The 23,013-nt window shown below is 46.3% G+C and overlaps 1 protein-coding gene across 6 annotated transcripts in view; it reads left to right on the top strand.

Annotated features, from left to right (window-relative positions):
* The window catches only part of ITCH (itchy E3 ubiquitin protein ligase), a 340,605-nt gene that overhangs the window by 181,724 nt on the left and 135,868 nt on the right, over window positions 1-23,013 (top strand). For all 6 annotated transcript variants that reach the window (XM_029614662.1, XM_029614667.1, XM_029614661.1 and 3 more), the window contains one exon: window positions 11,974-12,069. In XM_029614662.1, the coding sequence (XP_029470522.1) occupies window positions 11,974-12,069 (96 nt within the window). The remainder of the gene's footprint in view (window positions 1-11,973; window positions 12,070-23,013) is intronic.

Below are 23,013 nucleotides of genomic sequence, written 5' to 3'. Positions count from 1 at the left end.
TGAGAACTTAAAAGTAAGGATTCGTTTGTCTAACATTCTCTTCCTATGCGCTACATAAGAAATGATCTCCCCCCGCATAACCGCTTTGGAAGCATACCAGTAAAGCACCAGGTCCTCTGCGTGTTGCGCATTATGAGAGGCATACTCCTTCCATTTGGTCTGTATGTGCGCTCTGAAATCCTTATCCTCAGTTAAGTAATATGGATATTTCCAATGTAACACAGTAGGGGGCCCCGGCGACCAGGTCAATTCCCCCAAAGTATGATGTCATCTATGCCCACATCCTGAAGTTGGGAGAACAGGCCAGTGCTAAGCAAGATGTAGTCTATTCGGGAATAGGTGGCATGTGCATGTGAGAGATGCGTAAAATCAGTAGCTGTGGGATGTAAGATGCGCCACGCATCCAATAGATTCAATTCTTGTTCAAACAAGGAGAAAGGCTTACCCCAGTGTCCCCTGCTTTGACTCTTGTCCCCCACCTTTATCCAACTGAGGATCGTTAATAGTGTTGAAGTCCCCGCCCACTACCAGACCATGATGTAAAAAAGGCACTAAGTGGTCATGTATAGTTTGAAAAAATGCCAGGCCTGGGTTGTTAGGGGCATATAAATTGCACAGCACCAGTGTACGCTGAAAACACTCCACAATCAATATAATATATCTTCCCAGTGGATCCTTGATCTCATGTGTAATAGAAAGAGGCAACCGTTTTATGTATCAGGATAGCGACACCAGCGAATTTAGTGGTGGCAGAAGCAAAGCGCACAGATCCCACCCAATCCCGGCATAATTTTTGGTGTTCTAAATCTGTGAGATGTTTCTTAAAGGAATACTATATCAGCCGACTTTTTCTTTAAAAGGGTGAGAATTTTCATCCTCTTAATAGGAAAGTTAATACCACATATGCTCCAGGAAATCAAGCGGACTGCTTGTCTAGCCAGTGTCAATTACAGTGGGAAAAGAGATGAAAAAATGAGTTACCTTGAGATACAGAGATCTTCCCAGCTGAGATCCCGGCATGTGCCTTTGCCTGATCCCAGGTCACATTAGAGAAAGAAATACTGAGATAGAGTCCCCCATCACAGTATAAGAGCCCTCTAAATTCACCAATATATCTCTCTCCCCCCCTCCCCCCCCCAACAGATCCAACAACACATCCCCTTAAGGTAGTGGAGATCACTTCAATGCCTACAACCCCCCCTCCCCACCCCCACCCACCCAGCATCCATTATGTAAAAAAGCAATAATTATGACACAACTTGATGATCAATAATAAAATAAACAAATAAGGCTTGACCACCTTCCAGCGATATCGTGGATCCTCACTGTAGGGTCTCAAGTGTACCCAAGTTAGTCCAGAGCCTATGAATAACATTGTAGTAGCAAAAAGTCAAAACCCAGCATTCTAGCCAGCAAGTAGCCCTCAAGAACAACATTATGATAGATCCACAGGGAAAAATAAACATCCAAAGATCCAAAGTTAGACTGTTGGCGCTGAACACTGAATCACGCTGAGAGTCATGAACAGCAAAACGCCGCAAGAGAACAGAAAAAAAAAGCAAAAGGGATACGGTCTCTGCTTGGAGCGCTCTATGAAGCCACGTGGAGCAGCCATGTCCAGCTTCCTCGCCCACCCCTCGGAGCGCCGCGATAAGCCCAACAAACAACAGGCTCAAAAACCGGAGAAGCTCAGCCGAAAAGACAAGCTCTACAGAGCAAGGTATATGATCGCCACCATGCTAGTTTCCAGACTCAAGCGGCAGATGATCTTACCAGTCCGCTGCATCCATTATGGGCCTCGGCGCTGGTCACGGACCTGAAACTCCCGCCACCTCCGGCGAAGAATGATCGATGGAGGCCAAATATAGCCGGGCTTCCTCGGGGTTATTGAGCCAGCGTGTACTATTCGAGGTAGGAACCCGAATGTGCGCCAGGTAGAGCAGAGTCGCCCGGATCTTCAGCGTGTAGAGACGATTACAAAATGGCGCCATTGCCCGGTGCTGTTGACTGAGCCCGGTCGAAAAGTCCTGGAAGACCAACACTTTTTGGTTTTCATATGTCACGCCTGGTCCAGTGCGCGCAGCCCTCAAAATTGCCGACTTGTGTTGGAAATTTAAACTTTTTGCGATGGTCACTTGTGGTCGCTCCCCTTCAGCTCGTTTGGGGCCTAAACGATGGGCCCTTTCAATCCTCAACGGCCCATGAGCCCGGGAGATCTCCAGCACCTGGGGCAGCCATTCCTCCAAAAACGCTGCCAGGTCCCTCTCAGCCTCACTCTCCGGCAGGCCCACAAACCGTAAGTTTGATCTTCAGGACCAATTTTCCAACTCTTCTAAACGGTCCGCCTGTTTGTCCACCTTAGCTTTCAGTGCATCCAGTTCTTGTCGGGTGTCAGCTTGGCCATCCTGGATATCAGACATTCGCTGTTCAAGCGTGGTAAAACGGGACTCAAACCCCGTAATGGAGGTGGTCAGTTCTGTAAGCTGAGTGGAGATGGCTAACAGTTCAGGCCCTAAGGCCTCCCGGACCGCTGATTTAATCTCTGCAAGCGCCACTGGTGGTGAGGCCTCCTGGACTGCGGGTTCCTCATCCAGGGCCTGGTCATGTGTTCGAGTCTTCTCCTTGTCCTTTGCTTGTTTTGCGGCTCGGGACGTCATATTCCAAAATTTTTTATAGCTAGGAGGTCTCACAATAATAATACTTTAAGTCATCCAAGTTAAATCAAGGTAGGATGTCTCGGATGGGCTAGGATGGGGATAGGAAGGCCGAGAAGGGAAATCCCACGTCTGGTTACCTTACTGCATCACGTGATCTCCCTCTCCTTCTATTTTATCGTCCCCAAGAAAGAGGGAACGTTCTGGCCCATCCTGGACCTCAAGTCTGTCAACCGCTACCTGAGGGTACCACACTTCCGCATGGAAACACTACGTTCGGTCATAAGGGCAGTACAGCCGGGAGAATTTCTGACCTCCCTGGAACTGTCAGAAGCCTATCTGTTCATCCCGGTTCATCACGACCACCAGTCTTTCTATGCTTTGCAGTCATGGCCACCACTACCAGTTCTGAGCGCTACCCTTCGGACTAGCCACTGCCCCTCGGACGTTCACCAAAATCATGGTGGTAGTGGCAGCGACACTGAGGAAGGAAGGAATCCTCATACACCGTACCTCGATGATTGGCTGATTCAGAGTCAAGAACCTACTGCAAAACCTTGGGTGGGTCATCAACACAACCAAGAGCTGTCTGCAGTCCTCCCAATCTCTAGAAAACCTAGGAGTCCAGTTCGACACCCAACAGGACAAGGTCGTCCTTCCCGACAAGGAGAAGGAAATTAATGGACCTGTTGAGAAAACTGTTGAACGGCGTTCGCCCCACGGTATGAGACTACCTCCAAGTCCTCAGACTCACAGCATCAACCCTAGAAGTCATACCATGGGCAAGGGCCCACATGCGACCACTACAACGTTCCCTACTGTCACGATGGAACCAAATGTCCATCTCCAGTTGCCGGCGGAGGTACAGATCAGGCTCCTATGGTGGCTACAAGAAGACCATGTGAGCAAGGTAGTAAGACTATCCCCACCGACCTGGGTCTTGCTCACCACGGATCCGAGCTTACGAGGGTGGGGAGCCCACTGTCAGGAACTGATAGCCCAGGGGCAATGGAACAAGGAAGAGTCGGGATGGAACATCAACCAGCTGGAAGCCCGGGCAGTCAGATTAGCCTGCCTACGATTCAGTCACAGACTCCGAGGAGTCGTGATGTCATGCCTTGAGTGGCCCAATTGCATGCACAGGCGCTGCTTTCGCCCGTGCAGGCATCCATCTTCGCCTCCGGGAGGCAGGGGAGCCGCGGTCCGTCTCTGCCGATGTCAGTCTCCGGAGGAGGGCTGCGAAAAGTAAGTCGTTGCTTTACACTGCCAGTCCTCTCTCCCCTCCTCCCGAAGCAAGGCTGCTTTATGAGCCTTGCTTCGGGAGGAGGGGAGAGAGAGGACTGGCAATCCCGAGCGTATGAGAACCGTCCACTTCGTTGCTACTTTTTTTTTTTTAGATTTTTTCCGCTTTCGTTGCTTCGGGAGGAGGGGGGAGAGGACTGGGGCTGCCCCAGAGACCAGCACCCATTGACGCGGCCAGGGCAGGTGAGCGGGGACTGGGGGAAAGTTTGCCGCCTACCCTTACCCCTGCCTCTAACGCAAGGGTAAGGGTAGGTGGTAAGTTAGGTTAAACGCGCGGCAAAACAGCAGGGTAAAAAAGCGATAGTTGGGGCGCGCGTTACTGTATGGGAGGGAATAGCTAATTTGATCGTTTACATCTAATATACATGCCGCGGGCGGAAGGGGTTACCCGGTGATTTAAAGAGGCGGTAAGAATCAGTTAAAGGGGATTGTGTATCGCAGGAAGGGCTAACGCGGCCGGAAAGTGAGTAGAAAGCGGGTTAGGAGCGGGGTAACAGCGGCCGCACTTTACTGTATTGACCTGCAAGTGACTCTCGATATCTTTGCTCAGTGGGGACTCCCATCCATAGATCTCTTCGCCACAGAAGCTAATGTGAAGGTTCCTCGATTCTGCTCGGTTTGGCCCACTCAACACAGAGTGGCACAGTTTGCATTCCTACTCCCGTGGACGAAGGAATTAATGTACGCATTCCCTCCGATTCCGCTGATAACCAGGACAATACAAAAATGTATCCAGGATGCAGCACAACTGATCTTAGTAGCCCCAGCTTGGCCCCAACAGCTGTGATACACTTATCTCCTGGATCTCTCCATAGCACAACCAATCCGATTGCCAGATCTTCCAGATCTCCGAACGCAGGAAGGCGGCACTCTTCAACACCTGATGCACGCATCCCTCCACTTGACAGAATGGTGGCTGAGCAGATCCTCCTGACGGAACAAGGAATTTCGTTAGAGGCGCAAGCAGTCCTCTTGAACTCAAGAAAGCCTTCCACTACATGGGCTTATGGGTTCAAGTGGAAAAGGTGTATTCCTCTTGGTGCACATCTAAAGGAATAGAACCATTGAACTGTTTGCCAGAGGCCCTTCTGGACTACCTTCACAGTTTATATCAAACTGGATTGACGACAACATCAGTTAGAGTTCATCTCAGTGCTATTGCCGCCTATCATTCTGCCGACGACCGCAGAATGATAGACAGAACGACCTTCTGCCGATGACCACACCGAGGGCTGGCCTGCGCAATCGGTGCCGCAGACCCACCGGGGTAAGGCCTTAAATTTCACACTTACCCTCGGAGGGTCCACCGCCGACCGTGAGGCTTCCTGCGCCGTCTCACCGCCGGCAGAGCCCGCCTCCAGCCAGTCCCTCCTGGGACCAGCCAATCAGTGCGGCTGTACCCGGCACCCGGACAGCCAATAGAGCCAGGCCCTAGAGGCCTTTAAATTTCAATCCGCTCCGGCGTCACGCGCCAAAGGCGCGCGCACCTTTGTGCGCCCCTTCGTGCTACCCCGCTGGGCAGCCCCTACTCTGAAATTTGATTTTACTTCTATTCAACTTCGGCGACATCACTATTCAAAATCTAAGAGCGCTAGCCTCTGGTCCCCCGCTAACAGGGAGTTGCCTTCACCTGCCGCAGGTGCATTAGAAACTTTTCTCCTCTCCCCTTACTGACGATCCACCGGTGAAAGAAGAACCTGCCCGGGCCTGCGCACTCGGCGCTAAAGCCCGTCGGGGTAATGCCTTCACTTCTACTCTACCCCCAATGGACACCTTCCAGCTACGAGGCACTATCAACCCTCCTCCACAACCTGCTGCCTTGCCTCCACCTCCGGCTTTCCCATCTCCCATGCTTAACCGTCCACACACCTACAAATCCCTCATCCCCATCATGATTTCACCCACTACCCAATTTTTAGGACTCGCTCTTTTCACCATCATATTATTCAACGCCCAATTGCTCACTTAGAAAATGCTGATCCTCAACGACCTTCTTCTGGACACAAATCCAGACTTCTGCGCCATAACTGAAACATGGCTCAAAACCTCGGACATCACTCTTATAAATCAGCTGCCAGCACAGACCTACGATTTGTTCTCCATCCCAAGACGGAAAAAAAGGGGCGGGGGTATTCTCCTAGCAGTCAAAAAGTCCCTGAGATTCACACAATATCCAGTTAACTCAGCTGCTAAACTAGAAACAGGCCTCTTCAAATCAGAACATCTTCAAATTCTCCTGGTCTATGCCCCCCCAGGCCTGCTAGATTCTGATGCCTCTCCCATTCTTGAAATAATAGCATCACACCTAAATCTGGACTCCCCAGCCATAATCTTGGGATATTTTAACTTACATGTAGACAAATCCCCTTACTCAACTAATTGCGAAGCTTTACTAACTGCCATGTCAGCCATGGGATTCAAGCAGCTAATCAACAAACCTACCCACAAAGCGGGTCATATGCTGGATCTCATCTTTATAAACTCAGGCATTTCACATACAGCGCAACCAGTGTGCAAACAAGTCCCTTGGTCAGACCACACCTTAATCTCCACCACCTTCTCACTGATACAACCGGGCAACAAACACTGCCCCCTACCATCATTTCTCTACAGGAAAACCTGCTCCTCGGAGCACCTCACCAAACACCTATCCCCAGAACTCTCTCTCATTGACGTCTCCACCCCCAACTCGGCCCTCCACTCCTGGTCCAAAATAACTGAATCAGTAGCAAATATACTTTGTCCCTTGACAACAAAAAAATTCAAACACAATGCGACCAAAAGACAACCTTGGTTCAACGATGAACTTCGAAAACTCAAACATCTCCTTCGTCATAAAGAAAGAAAATAGCGTAAAGCCCCATCACCGACCTCCCTCTCTGATTACAAACTCACCCTCCACTTATACAAGAGTTTCACTTTGAAAACAAAAAGGGACTTTTATGCTCACAAGATCCATAACCTCATCTTTGACTCCAAAGCTCTGTTTGCCTACGTTTCCAATCTTACAAAAACCAATACTTCAGACATTCCATTCGACCAAGCTCAACCAAAAGCAGATGAGTTGGCCCTTTACTTCAGCAAAAAAATCATCAGCCTTCTTACACAGCTGACACCAAATACGTACTCACCTTCTAGCACATATCTCCACCCCAACAAAGACATTTCTTTCAATTACTTCGAACCCATTACTATTTCAGAGATACAATCTGTTCTGAAGAAAGTGAAACAGTCTTCACACCCTTTAGATCAAATCCCGTCCAAACTGCTTCTGCTAATCCTGGATACAATCTCTAAAGCACTGGCTGACATTATAAATTGTTCCTTATCCCAGGGTATCTACCCAGACGACCTTAAAATGGCTTCCATTAAACCACTCCTAAAAAAACCGAACCTAAATACCAATGATCCCAACAGTTTCCGTCCAATCTCCAATCTCCCTTTCATAGCTAAAGTTATGGAAAAATTAGTTAACACAATTATCGAATTACATTGATGATCACCAAATTCTGTTTCCTAATCAATATGGATTTCGCAAAGCATTAAGTACCGAAACACTACGCCTTTCCCTCACAGACTACCTCCTCACCGGCCTTGATAAAGGTCACGCCTACTTATTAATCCTTCTGGACCTCTCAGCTGCATTCGATACAGTCAACCACTCCATTCTTCTAAATCAGCTGGCAAACATCGGCGTAACAGGCACAGCGCTGGTTTGGTTCAAAACCTTCCTGGGGATCAGAGGATACAAGGTCAAAATTCACAATAAAGAATCTCACTATTATCCATCCTCTCTAGGGGTTCCTCAGGGCTCCTCCCTCTCACCCACGCTCTTTAATGTTTGCCTTCTCCCACTCTGCCAACTGCTAACTAAACTGAACCGGAAACATTTCCTATACGCAGACGATGTACAGATCGTGATCCCCATCAAAGAATCCATTAATAAAACATTAGAATTTTGGGAAAACTGCCTGCTAGAGATCAAACACCTCCTCACAGTCTTAATTTAATTCTCAATGCTTCAAAAAGTGAATTCCTTCTTATATCCCCGGAAAACAACAACATCACCACAAACCCACCAGCCAGCCTTCAAATCTCTCACGTAAGAGACTTAGGAGCTATCATTGACAACCGACTTAACCTAAAAGCATTCATCAACCAAACTACCAAGGATTGCTTTCACAAGTTACATGTCCTCAAAATAATTAAGCCACTCTTCCACTTTCAGGACTTCAGAACAATTTTACAAGCAATAATATTCTCAAAAATAAATTATTGTAACTCTATCTTATTAGGTCTCCCTGCATCTCATACCAAACCTCTACAGATGGTGCAGAATACAGCAGCCAGAATTCTGACTAACTCTAGGAGAATTGACCACATCTCCCCAATCCTCAAAGACCTACATTGGTTGCCAATTCACTACAGAATCATTTAAAAGTCCATCTCTACTATTTACAAAGTCATCCATCACCACGCTTCACTCAACTTACAAATTCCTTTCAAAAAACATACCTCCTCCAGACCCATTAGAGAGTCTTAAAAAGAATCACTTCATGTTCCACATGCCAAAACCTTTCAACACAAATCCCTCAGACAGAGCCTTCTCAACAGCAGGACCACCATTATGGAACTCCATCCCATCTGACCTGCGACAGGAACCGTGCCTACCAACGTTTAGGAAAAGGCTGAAAACATGGCTTTTTAAGAGAGCCTTCCAGACCTCAACTGATCCTTAACTTACCGGCCATTTACTATCAGACCTCACCAACATACTGTTAACAATCTCCTTCACTACATTAATTCTACAACATTGTAAATAATTTGCTCTCAGTTAAACTCCTTCTGCTACTTTCTCTTTTGCTCCCAGTTGTGCACTTCCCTGTTTTATTGTAACTGCAATATTTCTAACCATGCACATGTTAAAAGTTTTTTGTATTTCTCTGTGTTTTTCACCCCTTGTTAAATGTAAACCGGCATGATGTGATACCTGTCATGAATGCCGGTATAATAAAAACACTAAATAAATAAATAAAATCATAGACCACACCAGGGACAGTCAGTTTCATTTCACCCATTGATCTCCTGATCCTAGAACAACTAATGCTTTTTCCATTTGAACCGCTTGACTCGGCTCATATAAAATACCTCACACGGAAAGTGGTATTCTTAGTAGTAGCAGTGACTTCAGCACGTCGAGTCAGTGAACTTCAGGCCTTAGTTCACTACAGCCCATATCTTCAATTCTATCATCATAAAGTAGTAATGAGGACTCACCAGTCGTTTCTTCCGAAAGTGGTCTCTCATTTTCACTTGAACCAGTCAATTGAACTGCCAATGTTTTTCCCTAAACCTCACAACAATGATAGAGAGCGTTCTTTACATACATTGGACTGCAAGCGAGCTCTCGCTTACTAAAAGCAGAGAGCACATTCCCTAACACGGGTATCACAACTATTTGTCTCCTTTCATCCTGAAAAGACGGGATCTCCAGTAACAAAAAGGACCATCTCCAGTTGGATAACACAGTGCATTCAATTCTGTTACAATAAACATGTTTTATCTCTTCCTTCAGCGCCAACAGCTCATCAGGTACGAGCAGTAGCGACACCATTGGCTTACTTAAAACACGTACAACCGAGTGACATTTGTAAAGCAGCCACCTGGTCTTCTCTCCACACATTTATATCGCACTACTGCCTAGATCAGCAATCATCAAATGATGCAAAGCTGGGCTCTTGATCATGCCTGTAGGTATCTGTAATCATGATTTGCGTGATCTAATACGAAATGGATAGTCGAATATGGAATCACGAAATGGATAGTCGAATATGGAATCACTCTGCATTCTAATTCAGAGTGATTCCATATTCGACTATCCATTTCGTATTAGATCACGCAAATCATGATTACAGATACCTACAGGTGTGATCAAGAGCTTGGGACTCCCATGACAGCCCTGCTATCGACGGGAAAAAGCAAGTTTGCTTACCTTAAACGGTGTTTCCGTAGATAGGATGAATTAGCCATGCTGACCCACCCGCCTCCCTGGATAGTCGACACATACTATAGCCGTACCTATACTGCTTAATCACAGACTGAGGAAATTGCTATTTCCTGCGTGGGAACTCACGCACAACCGCACAGAGCAAAGTTAGGAAGCTCCGCCTCCTGGGCCCTGATTGACAGTTCCCATGACAGCATGGCTAATTCATCCTGCTATCTACGGAAACACAGTTTACAGTGAGCAAACTTGCTTATCTCTCATTTCCATGTCTACTGCATCATCGAAAGGATCAAATTACTAGCAACTGGTCGGGGTAGGAGGAAGCACAACAGGAGCATTAGATGAAATAAAGTCAAGCTTGACTTAATTTTAGGCACTCAAATCAGAACAGAGCAACAAAACAGAAAAAATATCCATTTTAGATCATTCCCGATATTTGTCCCATATAAATCATCTTGGTCAGATACTCTATCTTTAGTTTCTCTATACTTATCTACAATCAACTCTTGGCTCTCCTACAATCGATTAAAACTGAATCCAGCAAAAACTGAGCTTGTACAATTAACTTCCATTTCCGATTTTTCATTAGGTCCACCATCACATCTTACAATCAATAATGTTACTATCCCCATAACACGTTCTGCTATAATCCTAGGTGTAAACATTAACTCAGATCTTTCTCTAAAACAACACATATCCTCACTTACAAAAAAATCGTTTTTCAAACTACGTCTGTTAAAACATCTTTGCCCTCTACTATTCTACCGAGACTATAGAACCATTCTTCAATCTTTAATTTTCTCTGGCTTAGACTATTGTAATGCTCTTTTCCTAGGATTGTCAGACTCTTCACTATATCCCCTTCAACTGTTCCAAAACTCTGCAGCCCGAATACTAACCAGAACCTCTCTACGTCATCATATCACCCCTATTCTACAATCACTACATTGGTTACCCATAAAGTTCAGAATAAAATACAAAATTCTCTCCATTATCCATAGTTTAATTCATAACCATAATCATACATCCACCTGGCTTTGTTCACTACTGCGCATATACAAACCGATACGACATTTAAGATCACTTAACCAAAATTTACTAGATATCCCTTCTCCTAAACAAGCCAGATTAGATCTCACTAGAAAAAGAGCTTTTTCAATAGCTGGCCCAACACTTTGGAACACTTTACCAAACCATCTTCGCTCAATATCCAACCCTGCTCATTTCAAAAAATCTCTCAAAACATATCTTTTTCAACTTGCATTCAACACGTCTTCTAATTAAACTTAACCATCAATACCGAACCTACTCTCCTAAACTTAATTACACCCATTACAATTCCATTTATGCTACACATAACTACAACATACTTGCTCATTCACATGTCTCCAATTATCATACCCTTCTCCCTTCTTCCCTTTATTATATAATTTTTACGCTGTATTTCTCCCACTTCCCCTCCCTCCTCCCGTTCCCCTTCCCCCCCCATCCCCTTTTTCCCCCAAAAACAATAAGCCCATGGCTCCAAACTTTTATACTTTTTAAAATTCTTATATACTAGCATCCTGTCTAGTTATTGCCTATTTTTATGTAAAGTTTAATAATTCCATTTTATTTTGATTATTTTATTTTTGTTTTAAATCTGTGAACCGTTTTTGATAAAATTCCTTTTTTAAAAAACGGTATACAAATACTTTTTAAATAAATAAATGTAAAAATGGAAGAATCTGAGAACTGTTTCATTTGAAAACTTCTCTGAGCAACATGCTTTAGCTCTCCTGAGGGAATCAAATGGCATCAAAGAGTGGTCTTGTGTTTTGTTTTGTGCTGTCAAATTAATGTAATATAGCTATAGATAAAAGCAAGTATAGTGATTGACAGACATTTGTAAACATGTTAGCAAATAATTTATAATATTGAAACTGCTACTAAGTCATATGTTCTGAAAATAATTTTTTCCATATTCTGTTGGTATGATTTTGAAATACTGCACTGTTTTTTTTTTTGTAGCTGGGAACAGAGAGTGGATCAGCATGGCCGAATATACTTTGTTGATCATGTTGAAAAAAGGACAACGTGGGATAGACCGGAACCCCTGCCACCAGGGTGAGCCACAAGAAAAAATAAATATAAAAAAAATAGCCAATAGGAATTGCATGGCAACACAGCAAATAACAGATGAAATGTGTAATAAGTAAATGATCCCTGAAATAGTAAGAAATAGTTCTGTTGGAGACCATAGTAAAGCAGGGCAACAAAGCTCAATTCACCAAAAGTTCAGTGTTTCTTGGGAGAAGGGGCGTGCTTAACTGGAGGAAGTCTTAATTCCAAATGAGTCAGAGATTGAATTTTAAGTAATTGATTTCTACTATGGTTTTTTAGGGTTTATTGATGATTTTGATTTATTATAGCATGTTTACTGCTTGCTTTACTTGTATTTTATTTTATGCTGTTTGCTCTTTATTTTATGTTTTATGCTAATTATTATTAATTGTGTTATACTTGTTGATGAGAATTTGTTTTATCCCACCTTGAATCTTTTTTCTGAACAGGGAAGCTATACGTCTCCAAGGACAAGCAGGATGGTAGTCCTCACACATGGGTGACATCATCAGATGGAACCCGGCACGGAAAACATTTGTCAAAGTTTCCAAAAACTTGCCAGGTTCTTATGGCTTGGATTGGCCACTGTTGGAAACAGGATGCTGGGCTTGTTGGACCCTTGGTCTGACCCAGTATGGCATGTTCTTATGTTCTCTCTTTTTCCACAAGGTTTTCTTTGTTTCTCTCCTTTCATGAGTCCTGTCTGGTCCCTCCATGTGTTTTTTGGGTTTTTCTTTCTCGGTATCGGTAAGTTTCCTTGGTAGTTTGTGGTCAATTACTAACATTGTTGCCTCCCAGTTGCCGCAGTGAAATAAACCACATGCTACTTCCCCCCCCCCCCCATGGCATCATTTGGCTTCTGCCGTTGCCCCCAGTGCCCCTGGACCATGTCCATTACAGACCCCCACGAGGTCTGTCTTCTGTGCCTGGGGGCATTGCATGCTGTCTGTGGCTGTGATCTTTGTGCTCAAATGACCCCCAAGGGTCGTTAGGCATGCCTGGACAAAATGGAGAAGCTGTTTGGCGCTAAGAAATTGAAACCATAGACATAGACTCTACATAAGGGTGTCTCCTCCGCTACAGAGTCCCGGTCCAGAAGTAGGCGCAGGGGTCACAGCGAGGTCCATATCCTCACAATCCAGATCCGGTTCCTCTCCATCTCCCTTGGCTCCGGGTAAGGACTGGGGTGAGCACCAGTAAAAGTCCAGAAAGCACCGGCATCAGTCTTCATCCTCAAAGATGTGGGACCATGGTAAGATACAGACGTCATCCATGCCTCCCCCGAAGCTGTCCCGTCTGGAGGATGTCGTACCCTCTCGCAATCCGAGGAACCTCGAGGATCCCCACCGATACTAGTGAAGGATTCAGTATTCCCCCATGGTTCCAGGGGTGATACAATTCCGCTGCCACCTCCTCAAGCCGTCCTGTCCTCGGCAGCCTTTGAGGAAGAGTTAGAGAAGCGTGTGCAGCTGGCAGTCAGCCAGGCCCTGCAGGGCATCGAGCCTCCAGTTCCACCAGTACTGCCCCTGCCACAGGAGCCAACTCCATTGGTGCTTGCACCTCTGTTGGAGTGGCTGGACCTGCTGTTCCGTGTCTTACCGCTGCAGCCAACCCCGATGCCTTGAGTCCCTTCTCCATCGAAGGGTGCATCACCGCTGCCTCCACTGGTTCCAATTCCAGTGAGTGATTCCTCGTACGAGGAAGGTCTGTTGGAGTCGACGGCACCCAGGCAGCACACTGCGTCCCGACCAGCGCTAGCCTTCCCAGGGCCTTTGGGGCTGGTGCCCTCTATTTCCCCTGGTGTTCCCGAAGGCTATGGGACCATCAGTGCCAATGCAACCCCAGATACTACTGGAGCCTTCGGTGCCTACTTCAGACCCACCAATTGTTTCCAAGGCCTTCGAGGTCTCAGCTTAAGATTCTGGTGGAGACTCCACCTCAAGTGTCTCTGGGCTTCCAAAGTGAGGAGGATGCCCCCCTTAGAGGCATCTGTTTCCTCCACAGATGAATCTTCGAACTTGCCTTCCGAACCTTCTCTATCAAAGGAGAGGTGTAAGTCCCCACCAGAGGATCTGAAATTTGCTGGATTTGTAAAAGCCATGGCGGAGTCAGGGCCTTTCCAGCTCTTAACAGAGCAGGATTCTAGGCATAAAATGTTGGAGATCCTACAATTTATTGATGCTCTTAAAGAAGTGGTGGCTGTGCCAGTACACAACATTTTTAAGGAGCTTGTTGTCTGGCTCTGAGAACATCCCATCTCCATCCCACCAGTGAAGCAGAAGACAGCCACTGTCTCTCTCATCCAGCCCACCACGAGTTTTGAACACCAACAACTCCCATACCAGCCAGTAGTGGTGGAATCGGCCTTGAAGAAAGTAAAGAGGATCCGGACTCATGCTTCGGCTCCCCCCGGACGTGAGCAGAGGGCTCTGGATGCTCTTGGACAGTGGGTGTATTCCAGGGCTCAATGTTGGCAGCCAGGATTGCCTGCTATCAACTTTATATGAGCCAATACTCCAGAAACAGATCCAAGATTTGGTGAAACACCTTCCACAACAGTTTCAGGACGATTTCCAGAAGATAGTTCAACAGGGCCTGGAGTGTGACAAACACGGAGTCTGCTCTGTGTATGACATGTTTGAAACCACAATGAGGGCTGCAGTGGCCGGCATTGGGGCTCATCGCATGGCCTGGCTTCATACTTTCGATCTCCGTCCCAAAGTTCAGGAACGTCTGGCTGACCTCCTCTGTACAGGCACAAGATTAAGGAGGTGGTAGCAATTCTGAAGGATTATCACAAAACACTTCAGCAGTTGTCAGCCAGCACCTTCGACACCCAGCCCTTGGGCAATAAGCCTCCCAGGGCAATTCTACCACCTACGAAAGTATTATCCACTGGTGTCCCAAGCAAGACCCCAGCAGGCACCAGCTAGGCCAAGGGCACTGCAACCACCTTCCCCTCGACCGGCCCCTGCCCCACCTCAGATCCCCGCCACGGAGTTTTGACTGGTGGCGAGGGGTTTGAGCCAGCATTACCCTACCCCAGGGCACCAAACCCCCCAGGTGGGGGGACTGCTTGCAGCTCTTTGTCGACCAGTGGATTTCAGTCATCTCAGACCAATGAGTCCTCTCCATCATGTAGCCAGGGGTACAGGTTGCATTCCTCATTCTCCTCCATGTCCTCGGTGGAAATGTTCAGAGAGCTAGCAACTACTTCAAGTAGAGCTCTCTGCCCTCTTAATGGCTCGAGCAGTCAAACCAGTGCCGCCAAGCCAGCAGGGCGACGGGTTCTACGCCAGGTATTTCCTGATTCCCAAGAAAACTGGAAGACTTCCCCTCATTCTAGATCTGAGGGCATTAAACCATTTTCTTGTCAGAGGAAAATTCAAGATGGTCTCATTAGGAACTTTGATCCCTCTCCTCAGAGCTGGGGACTGGCTCTGCTCCCTCGATCTCAAAGACCCATATACCTATATTCCCGTTTCTTCCGCAGATCGGAGGTATCTTCGATTCATGGTAGAAGGGGAGCACTATCAGTATCAGTGCTGCCTTTCAGCCTGACATCGGCGTCTTCACACAATGCCTGGTGGTGATGGGGGCTTACCTCAGAAGTCAAGAGGTTCACGTCTTCCCCTACCTCATCAAGAGCGACTCAGTGACGTCTTCCCCTACCTCATCAAGAGCGACTCAGTGACTCCTATATGCCACCATACATGTTCTGGAAGACCTGTGATTTCTAATCAATTACCAGAAATCCCATCTCCAGCCATCCCTACAGTTGGACTTCATCGGGGCCAGGTTCGATACGGTCCAGAGGAAGGCCTTCTTACCAAGGGACCGAGCGATAATCCTCGCTTCCCTGGCAAGGGCAATTTCCTCCTGCCCTCACATTTCAGCGCATTAGTTCCTAGAGATGAGCTTCGTTTTTTACTACTGGGTCGTTTTTTGAGTCGGACGCTTCGGGGTAAAGTTCGTTTTTCCTCTTAGTTTTTTGGAAAAACGAATAAAAAACTAAGTGGGAAAAACAAAAGCAGCCCAAAAAACGATGCGGGAAAACGAAGCTCAAAAAAACCCACCCCAAGAATTAACATTTACTATAAAACATTCAATACAACCCCCCCCCCCCCCACACCACCACCATCCCGATCCCTCCCCAAGACTTACCAACATCCCTAGTGGTCCAGCGGGGTCCCGCGAGCGATTTGTCCCTCCGTGCTTTTCTGACTTTCGGGTCTGCCTCGCTCTAAATGGCGCCGATAGCCTCTGACCTACTATGTCACAGGGGCTACCGGTGCCATTGGTCAGCCCCTGTCACATGGCCTTGTGCTCCTACCATGTGACAGGGGCTGACCAATGGCACCGGTAGCCCCTGTGACATAGTATGGGCAAAGGCTATCGGCGCCATTTTGATTACTGGCAGCCGAGGGCAGGAGATCGCTCCGGGAACACCGCTGGACCCCCAGGGACGTTTGGCCAGCTTGGGGGGGAGCGGAGCGGAGCGATCTCCTGCCCTTGGGCCATCGGCTGCCAGTAATCAAAATGTCGCCGATAGCCTTTGCCCATACTATGTCACAGGGGCTACCGGTGCCATTGGTCAGCCCCTGTCACATGGTAGGAGCACAAGATGGCGCCGATGGCCATGTGACAGGGGCTGAGCAATGGCACCGATAGCCCCTGTGACATAGTAGGTCAAAGGCTATCGGTGCCATTTTGAGCGAGGCAGGCCCGAAAGTCAGAAAGCATGGAGGGACAAATCACTTGCGGGACCCTGCTTGGGGGGGGGGGGTTCGGGATGGTGTGGGGGGGGGGGTTGTATTATACTAAATTTTAATGCTTGGGGTGGTTTTTTATTTAAAAAAATAAAATGTGCCCCTCCCCTCATACAAACCCGAAAAACAAATATTTCTCGTAGTTCAGGGAAAATCTGTTTTGGGGGGCGGGGCCCCCGAACCATGACGAATTAGGCAATTTCGTTGAAATTGCTTAATTCGTCATAAACGAATGCACATCTCTATTAGTTCCTGCACCTTTTGGAGCTCATGGCAGTGACAGTTCACGTCACACTGTTCATGCGGCTACACATACGCAGGGGACATTGTGCTTACAGTGGTGCCAAGCCACCCAGGATCGTCGGGCTTGCATCTTAGTCACCACTTCGCTTTGGCGATCTCTCGTGTGATGGGAGACCCTACTAAACTTGGAGAGGGGGATGCCTTTCTGGGTACCTCAGCCCCAGATAGTCCTCACTACAGATGCATCTCATATGGGTTGGGAAGCCACATTGCAGACCTCAGTACCCAAGGCCATTGGGTCATGCAGGAACAGCATTTCCAGATAAACTTCCTGGATCTGCAGGTGATCCATTACACCCTATGGGCATTCCAGGAGTACTTAACCAACAAATTAGTCCTAGCTCAAATAGACAATCAAGTGGCAATGTCGTATTTCAACAAACAAGGGGTGACGGTATCGTAACTCCTCTGCCAAGAAGCAGTGCAGATTTGGTCCTAGGTCCTTGCGAGAGGCATCTTTCTCCGAGCTGTATATCTCCCAGAGGTGGACAACATCCTGGAAGACTCATTGAGTCTAGCCTTCCGACCCCCACGAATGGTCCTTGGATCAGGAGGTCACAAACCAAATCTTCCGCCTGTGGGGAACCCCGGATATAGATACGTTCGCCTTCCCAGAGAACAGGAAAGTTTATCATTTCTGCTGCCTGGTCCAAGCAGGCAGGGGATCGGTGTCTGATGCCTTTTCACGACACTGGGGCACCGGCCTCCTGTACGCTTATCCTCCCCTGCCACTGGTCTCAAGGACACCTCAAAAACTCCAATAGGACTGAGTCACCATGATCCTGATTGCTCCTTTTTGGCCATGCCAGATTTGGTTCCCACTTCTGTGGGAACTGGCCTCCTGCTCTCCGATCCAGCTGGGGACTGCACCAGACCTGATCACTCAGGACCAGGGCAGGCTGTGCCACCCCAATCTCCAAGCCTTATCCCTCACAGCTTGGATGTTGACCAGGTGACCATGCAAACCCTAGGCCTTTCGAACGGCGTGTCTCGGGTTCTGTTAGAGTCCAGGAAACCTTCCATGAGGAGGCCTTACAATTTCAAGTGGAAGAGGTTCTTGGTTTGGTGTGAAGGGCACGATTTGAATCCGTTTTCATGTCCCACACCAAAACTTTTGGACTACCTATTATGCCTCTCCGAGGCTGGCTTGAAGACCACTTCGGTGAGGGTTCATCTCAGTGCCATTGGGGCTTATCAGGGGATGGATGGGGCCTCCATTTCCATCCATCCACTTGTAGGACGTTTCATGTGGGGGCTTATTTCAGCTTAAGCCTTCAATGCAGCCTTCAGCAGTCTCCTGGGCCCTCAATGTGGTCTTGGCTCATCTCATGAGGGCACTGTTTGAGCCCCTGTGCGCTTGCAATCTGAAGTAATATCCTGGAAGGGCACCTTCTTGGTAGCGGTTACCTCAGCTCGTAGAGTCATTGAGCTTCAGGCTTTAGTGTCGTATCCACTTTATCAAACATTTTGTGATAAGGTGGTCTTACATACACACCTGGAATTCTTCTCAAAGGTGGTCACGGAATTCCATCTCAACCAGTCCATTGTCTTTCCTATCTTTTTTCCAAGACCGCATGCTCACCAGAGTGAGCATATCCTGCACACTCTGGATTGTAAAAGGGCACTGGCTTTTTATCTGGAACGAACAGCACCTCATTGCAAGTCTACTCAACTCTGTCTCCTTTGACAGGGACAAGTTAGGGGTCACAGTGTCCAAACAGACGTTATCTCATTGGCTAGCAGACTGTATTTCTTTCTGCTATGCCCAAGCGGGATTGCAAATTGAGGGCCACATCAAGGCTCGTTCGGTCCGAGCCATGTCAGTTTCGGTGGCTCATTTGCAGGCGGTACCCGTGCACGAGATATGCAAGGCGGCGACTTGGAGTTCATCCCACACATTCGCCTCTCATTATTGTCTGGACAAAGATGGATGATGTGACAGTTATTTCTGTCAGTATGTCTCCGTAATCTATTTCAGCCTTAAAAACCCAACTCGTCCTACCTTGGCCCTTTCTTTGTGTGCAGGCTTGCTCCCCATGTTCTGGCATCTCTATTTGTTGTGCACAGTTGCACCTGTAAAAGGCTGCATATATTAGGAGCAGCCTGTAGCTACATATTCACCTACTTGTGAGGACTACCATCCTGCTTGCCCTTGGAGAAAGCAGAGTTGCTTACCTCTAACAGGTGTTCTCCAAGGACAGCAGAATGTTAGTCCTCACAAAACCCGCCTGCCACCCCGTAGAGTTGGGTTTCTTTTGGTTTGATATTTTATTTTCGCAAACTCTAAGACTGAAGAGGGTCATTGCGTGGATAGTGGCATGCTGGGCATGCTTAGTGTATCAAAGTTTTCCATGCCAGGCTCCATCTGATGATGTCACCCATATATGAGGACTAACATCTTGCTGTACTTGGAGAACACCTGTTACAGGTAAGCAACTCTGCTATTCTTAAAGCAAAATCCATCAGTCAAGAAAAGTTGTGAGAAGTTTTCTTTAAAAAGAAAATCTTTTTAAGTTGATTTGCTAACTTTACAAAAGCCTTTTTGGGTGACTTTTGAGAGAGTCATTTAAGCAGCATGAAATTGGGAGGTCAAAAAGGTAAAGGTGGTAAGAACATAAGAAGTTGCCATACTTGGTCAGACCGAAGGCCCATCAACATAGAAACAGAGAAATGACGGAAGAAGAAGACCAAACGGCCCATCCAGTCTGCTCAGCTAGCTTTCACACTTATTTTTTTCATACTTATCTGTTACTCTGACCCCTGAGGTCAGGGCCCTTATTGGTAACTTTTTGGTTCTAATTTCCTTCCACCCCTGCCAATGATGTAGAGAGCAGAGCTGGAGCTGCATCAAAGTGAAGTATCAAGCCTAATCGATTAGTGGTAGTAACTGCCACAATAAGCAAGCTACTCCCATGCTTATTTGTTTACCTAGCCTGTACAATTTAGTCCTTGATGGTTGTTGTCTGAATATAAATCCTCTTTTCTTCATTCCCCCTGCCGTTGAAGCAGTGAGCTGCGCCGTGTATGTAATCAAAGAGAGAAGTATCAGGCTTGATTGGTTCAAGGTAGTAACCGCCGCAACAAGCAAGCTACTCCCACACTTATTTGTGAATACAAATCCTTTTTACCATATTTCCTCTTGCCATTAAAGCATAGAGCAATGTTGGAGTCGCATTAATCTTGTGTATGATTATTGAATAAGGGTATTAATCACCAGGTAGTAGCCGTCATTCCCGCAAGCCACCCCCATGCCTCTTCTCTTCATTCACATCCTCAAGACTTTATGGATCTACAGTGTTTATCCCATGCCCCTTTGAAATCCTTCACAGTTTTGGTCTTCACCACTTCCTCCAGAAGGGCATTCCAGGCATCCACAACCCTCTCCGTGAAGAAATACTTCCTGACATTGGTTCTGAGTCTTCTTCCCTGGAGTTTTAAATCGTGACCCCTGGTTCTGTTGATTTTTTTTTCCAACAAAAAAGGTTTGTCGTTGACTTTGGATCATTAAAACCTTTCAAGTATCTGAAAGTCTGTATCATAACATCCCTGCTCCTCCTTTCCTCCAGGGTATACGTATTTAGATTCTTCAATCTCTCCTCATAAGTCATTTGATGAAGACCCTCCACCTTTTTGGTCGCCCTTCTCTGGACCACCTCCATTCTGTCTCTGTGCCTTCGGAGATACGGTCTCCAGAACTGAGCACAGTATTCCAGGTGAGGCCTCACCAAGGACCTATACAAGGGGATAGTCACTTCCCTTTTCTTACTCGATATTCCTCTTTCTATGCAGCCTAGCATTCTTCTGGCTTTAGCTATCGCCTTGTCACATTGTTTCGCCGACTTCAGATCGTTAGACACTAACAAGTCCAGGATCCTGTTTCCAATAGTGGCCAATCCAGGTTACAAGTACCTAGCAAGTACCTAAATATTAAATAGATTCCATGTTACTAATGCTAGAAATAGCAGTGGCTATTCCCTAACTTAACTTGACTAATAGCAGTTTATGGACTTCTCCAGGAACTTATCCAAACCTTTTTTAAAGCCAGCTACACTAACTTCCCTAACCACATCCTCCAGCAATGAATTCTAGAGCTTAATCATGTGCTGAGTGAAAAAGAATTTTCTCAGATTTGTTGTTTTAAATGTGCTACTTGCTAACTTCATGGAGTGCCCCCCCTAATCCTTCTGTTACCTGAAGGAGTAAATAACCAATTCACATTTACCCATTCTAGTCATCTCATGATTTTATAGACCTCTGTCTTATCCCTCCTCAGCCTTGTTCTCCAAGCTGAACAGCCCTAACCTCCTAGACTTTTCTCAAAGGGGAGCCATTCCAGTCCCTTTATTATGTTGGTCTCCCTTCTCTGTACTTTCTCTAGTGCAACTATATCTTTTTTGAAAAGCAGCGACCAGAATTGTACACAGTACTCAAGGTGCGATCTCACCATGGAGTGATACAGAGGCATTATGACATTCTCCGTTTTATTCAACATTCCATTCTTAATTCCTAGCATTGTTTTCTTTTTTGACCGCCACAGCACACTGAGCCGATTTAAATATATTATCCACTATGATGTCTAGAACTTTTTCCTGGGTGGTAACTCCTAATGTGAAATTAACATTGTGTAACTACAGCATGGGTTATTTTTCTCTATATGCATCACCTTGCTCTTGTCTACATTAAATTTCATCTGCCATTTGGATGCCCAGTCTTCCAATCTTGCAAGTTCTTCCTGCAGTTTATCACAATCATCATGTTATTTAACTACTCTGAATAATTGTGTGTCTTCTGCAAATTTAATCACCTCACTCATTGTATTTCATTCCAGATCATTTATAAATATATTGGAAAGCACTGGACCAAGTGCAGATCCCTAAGGCACTCCACTATTTACCCTTTTCCACTGAGAAAACTGACCCATTTAATCTTACTCTCTGTTTCCTGTCTTTTAATTAGTTTGCAATCCACGAATGGGTATCACCTCCTATCCCATCACTTTTTAAGTTTTCTTAGAAGCCACTCATGAGGAATTTTGTCAAACACCTTCTAAAAATCCAAGTACACTACATTTACTGGCTCACCTTTATCAACATGTTTATTAACCCCCTTCAAAAAAAAAAAGTAGCAAATTTATGAGGCAAGACTTCCCTTGGGTAAATCCATTCCGACTGTGTTCATTAAACCATGTTTTCTGTATGCTCTGTGATTTTGATCTTTAGAATAGCTTCCACTGTTTTTCCCAACACTGAAGTCAGGCTCACCGGTTCTCAGTTTCCTGGAGCAACCCTGGAGCCCTTTTTAAATATCAGGGTTACATTGGCCACCCTCCAGTCTTCAGGTACTATGAACAATTTTAATGATAGGTTACAAATTTTTACTAATATGCTACTCTTTAGTTTATCAGTCCGGCCTACTACATCTTCCAGGTTCACTGTGATTTGGTTCTGTTCATCTGAAACATCACCCTTGAAAAGCATCCACAGGATGTGATGTTTCAGGATAGCAAAAGTATCCAAATGCAGCATTATGTCTTCATGTAGAGGTTCGTTTCTTTTCATTTCTCTGGCTCTAACACAGCCTGCCAAAAGAAGTATTTGCAAGGGATCTTGCACTTACTGTATTTTGTTCATGTGGTAGAGAGAGCCAGCTTTTTAAGGCTGACTGCAGTAGACTGTTCTGTAAAATCTTCAAGGCTACATTTGGCGCTGAAACATGTGATGTCTCTGGCTTACCTTATGAAAGCAGTGTGAGTGCTATATGACTCCTGATGTCATTTTTCTGTTACTTACATCCTTCAGTGGAGGAGTGGGCTACGAACCAGGAGATCAGGGTTTGAGTCCTGCTGTCGCTCCTTGTGACCTTGGGCAAGTCACTG

The sequence above is a fragment of the Rhinatrema bivittatum genome, chromosome 8, assembly GCF_901001135.1.
Source record: "Rhinatrema bivittatum chromosome 8, aRhiBiv1.1, whole genome shotgun sequence".
Taxonomy (NCBI): Eukaryota; Metazoa; Chordata; class Amphibia; order Gymnophiona; family Rhinatrematidae; genus Rhinatrema; species Rhinatrema bivittatum.
Note: the sequence above shows the minus strand (reverse complement) of the source record. Positions and strands in the feature narration are given on the sequence as shown.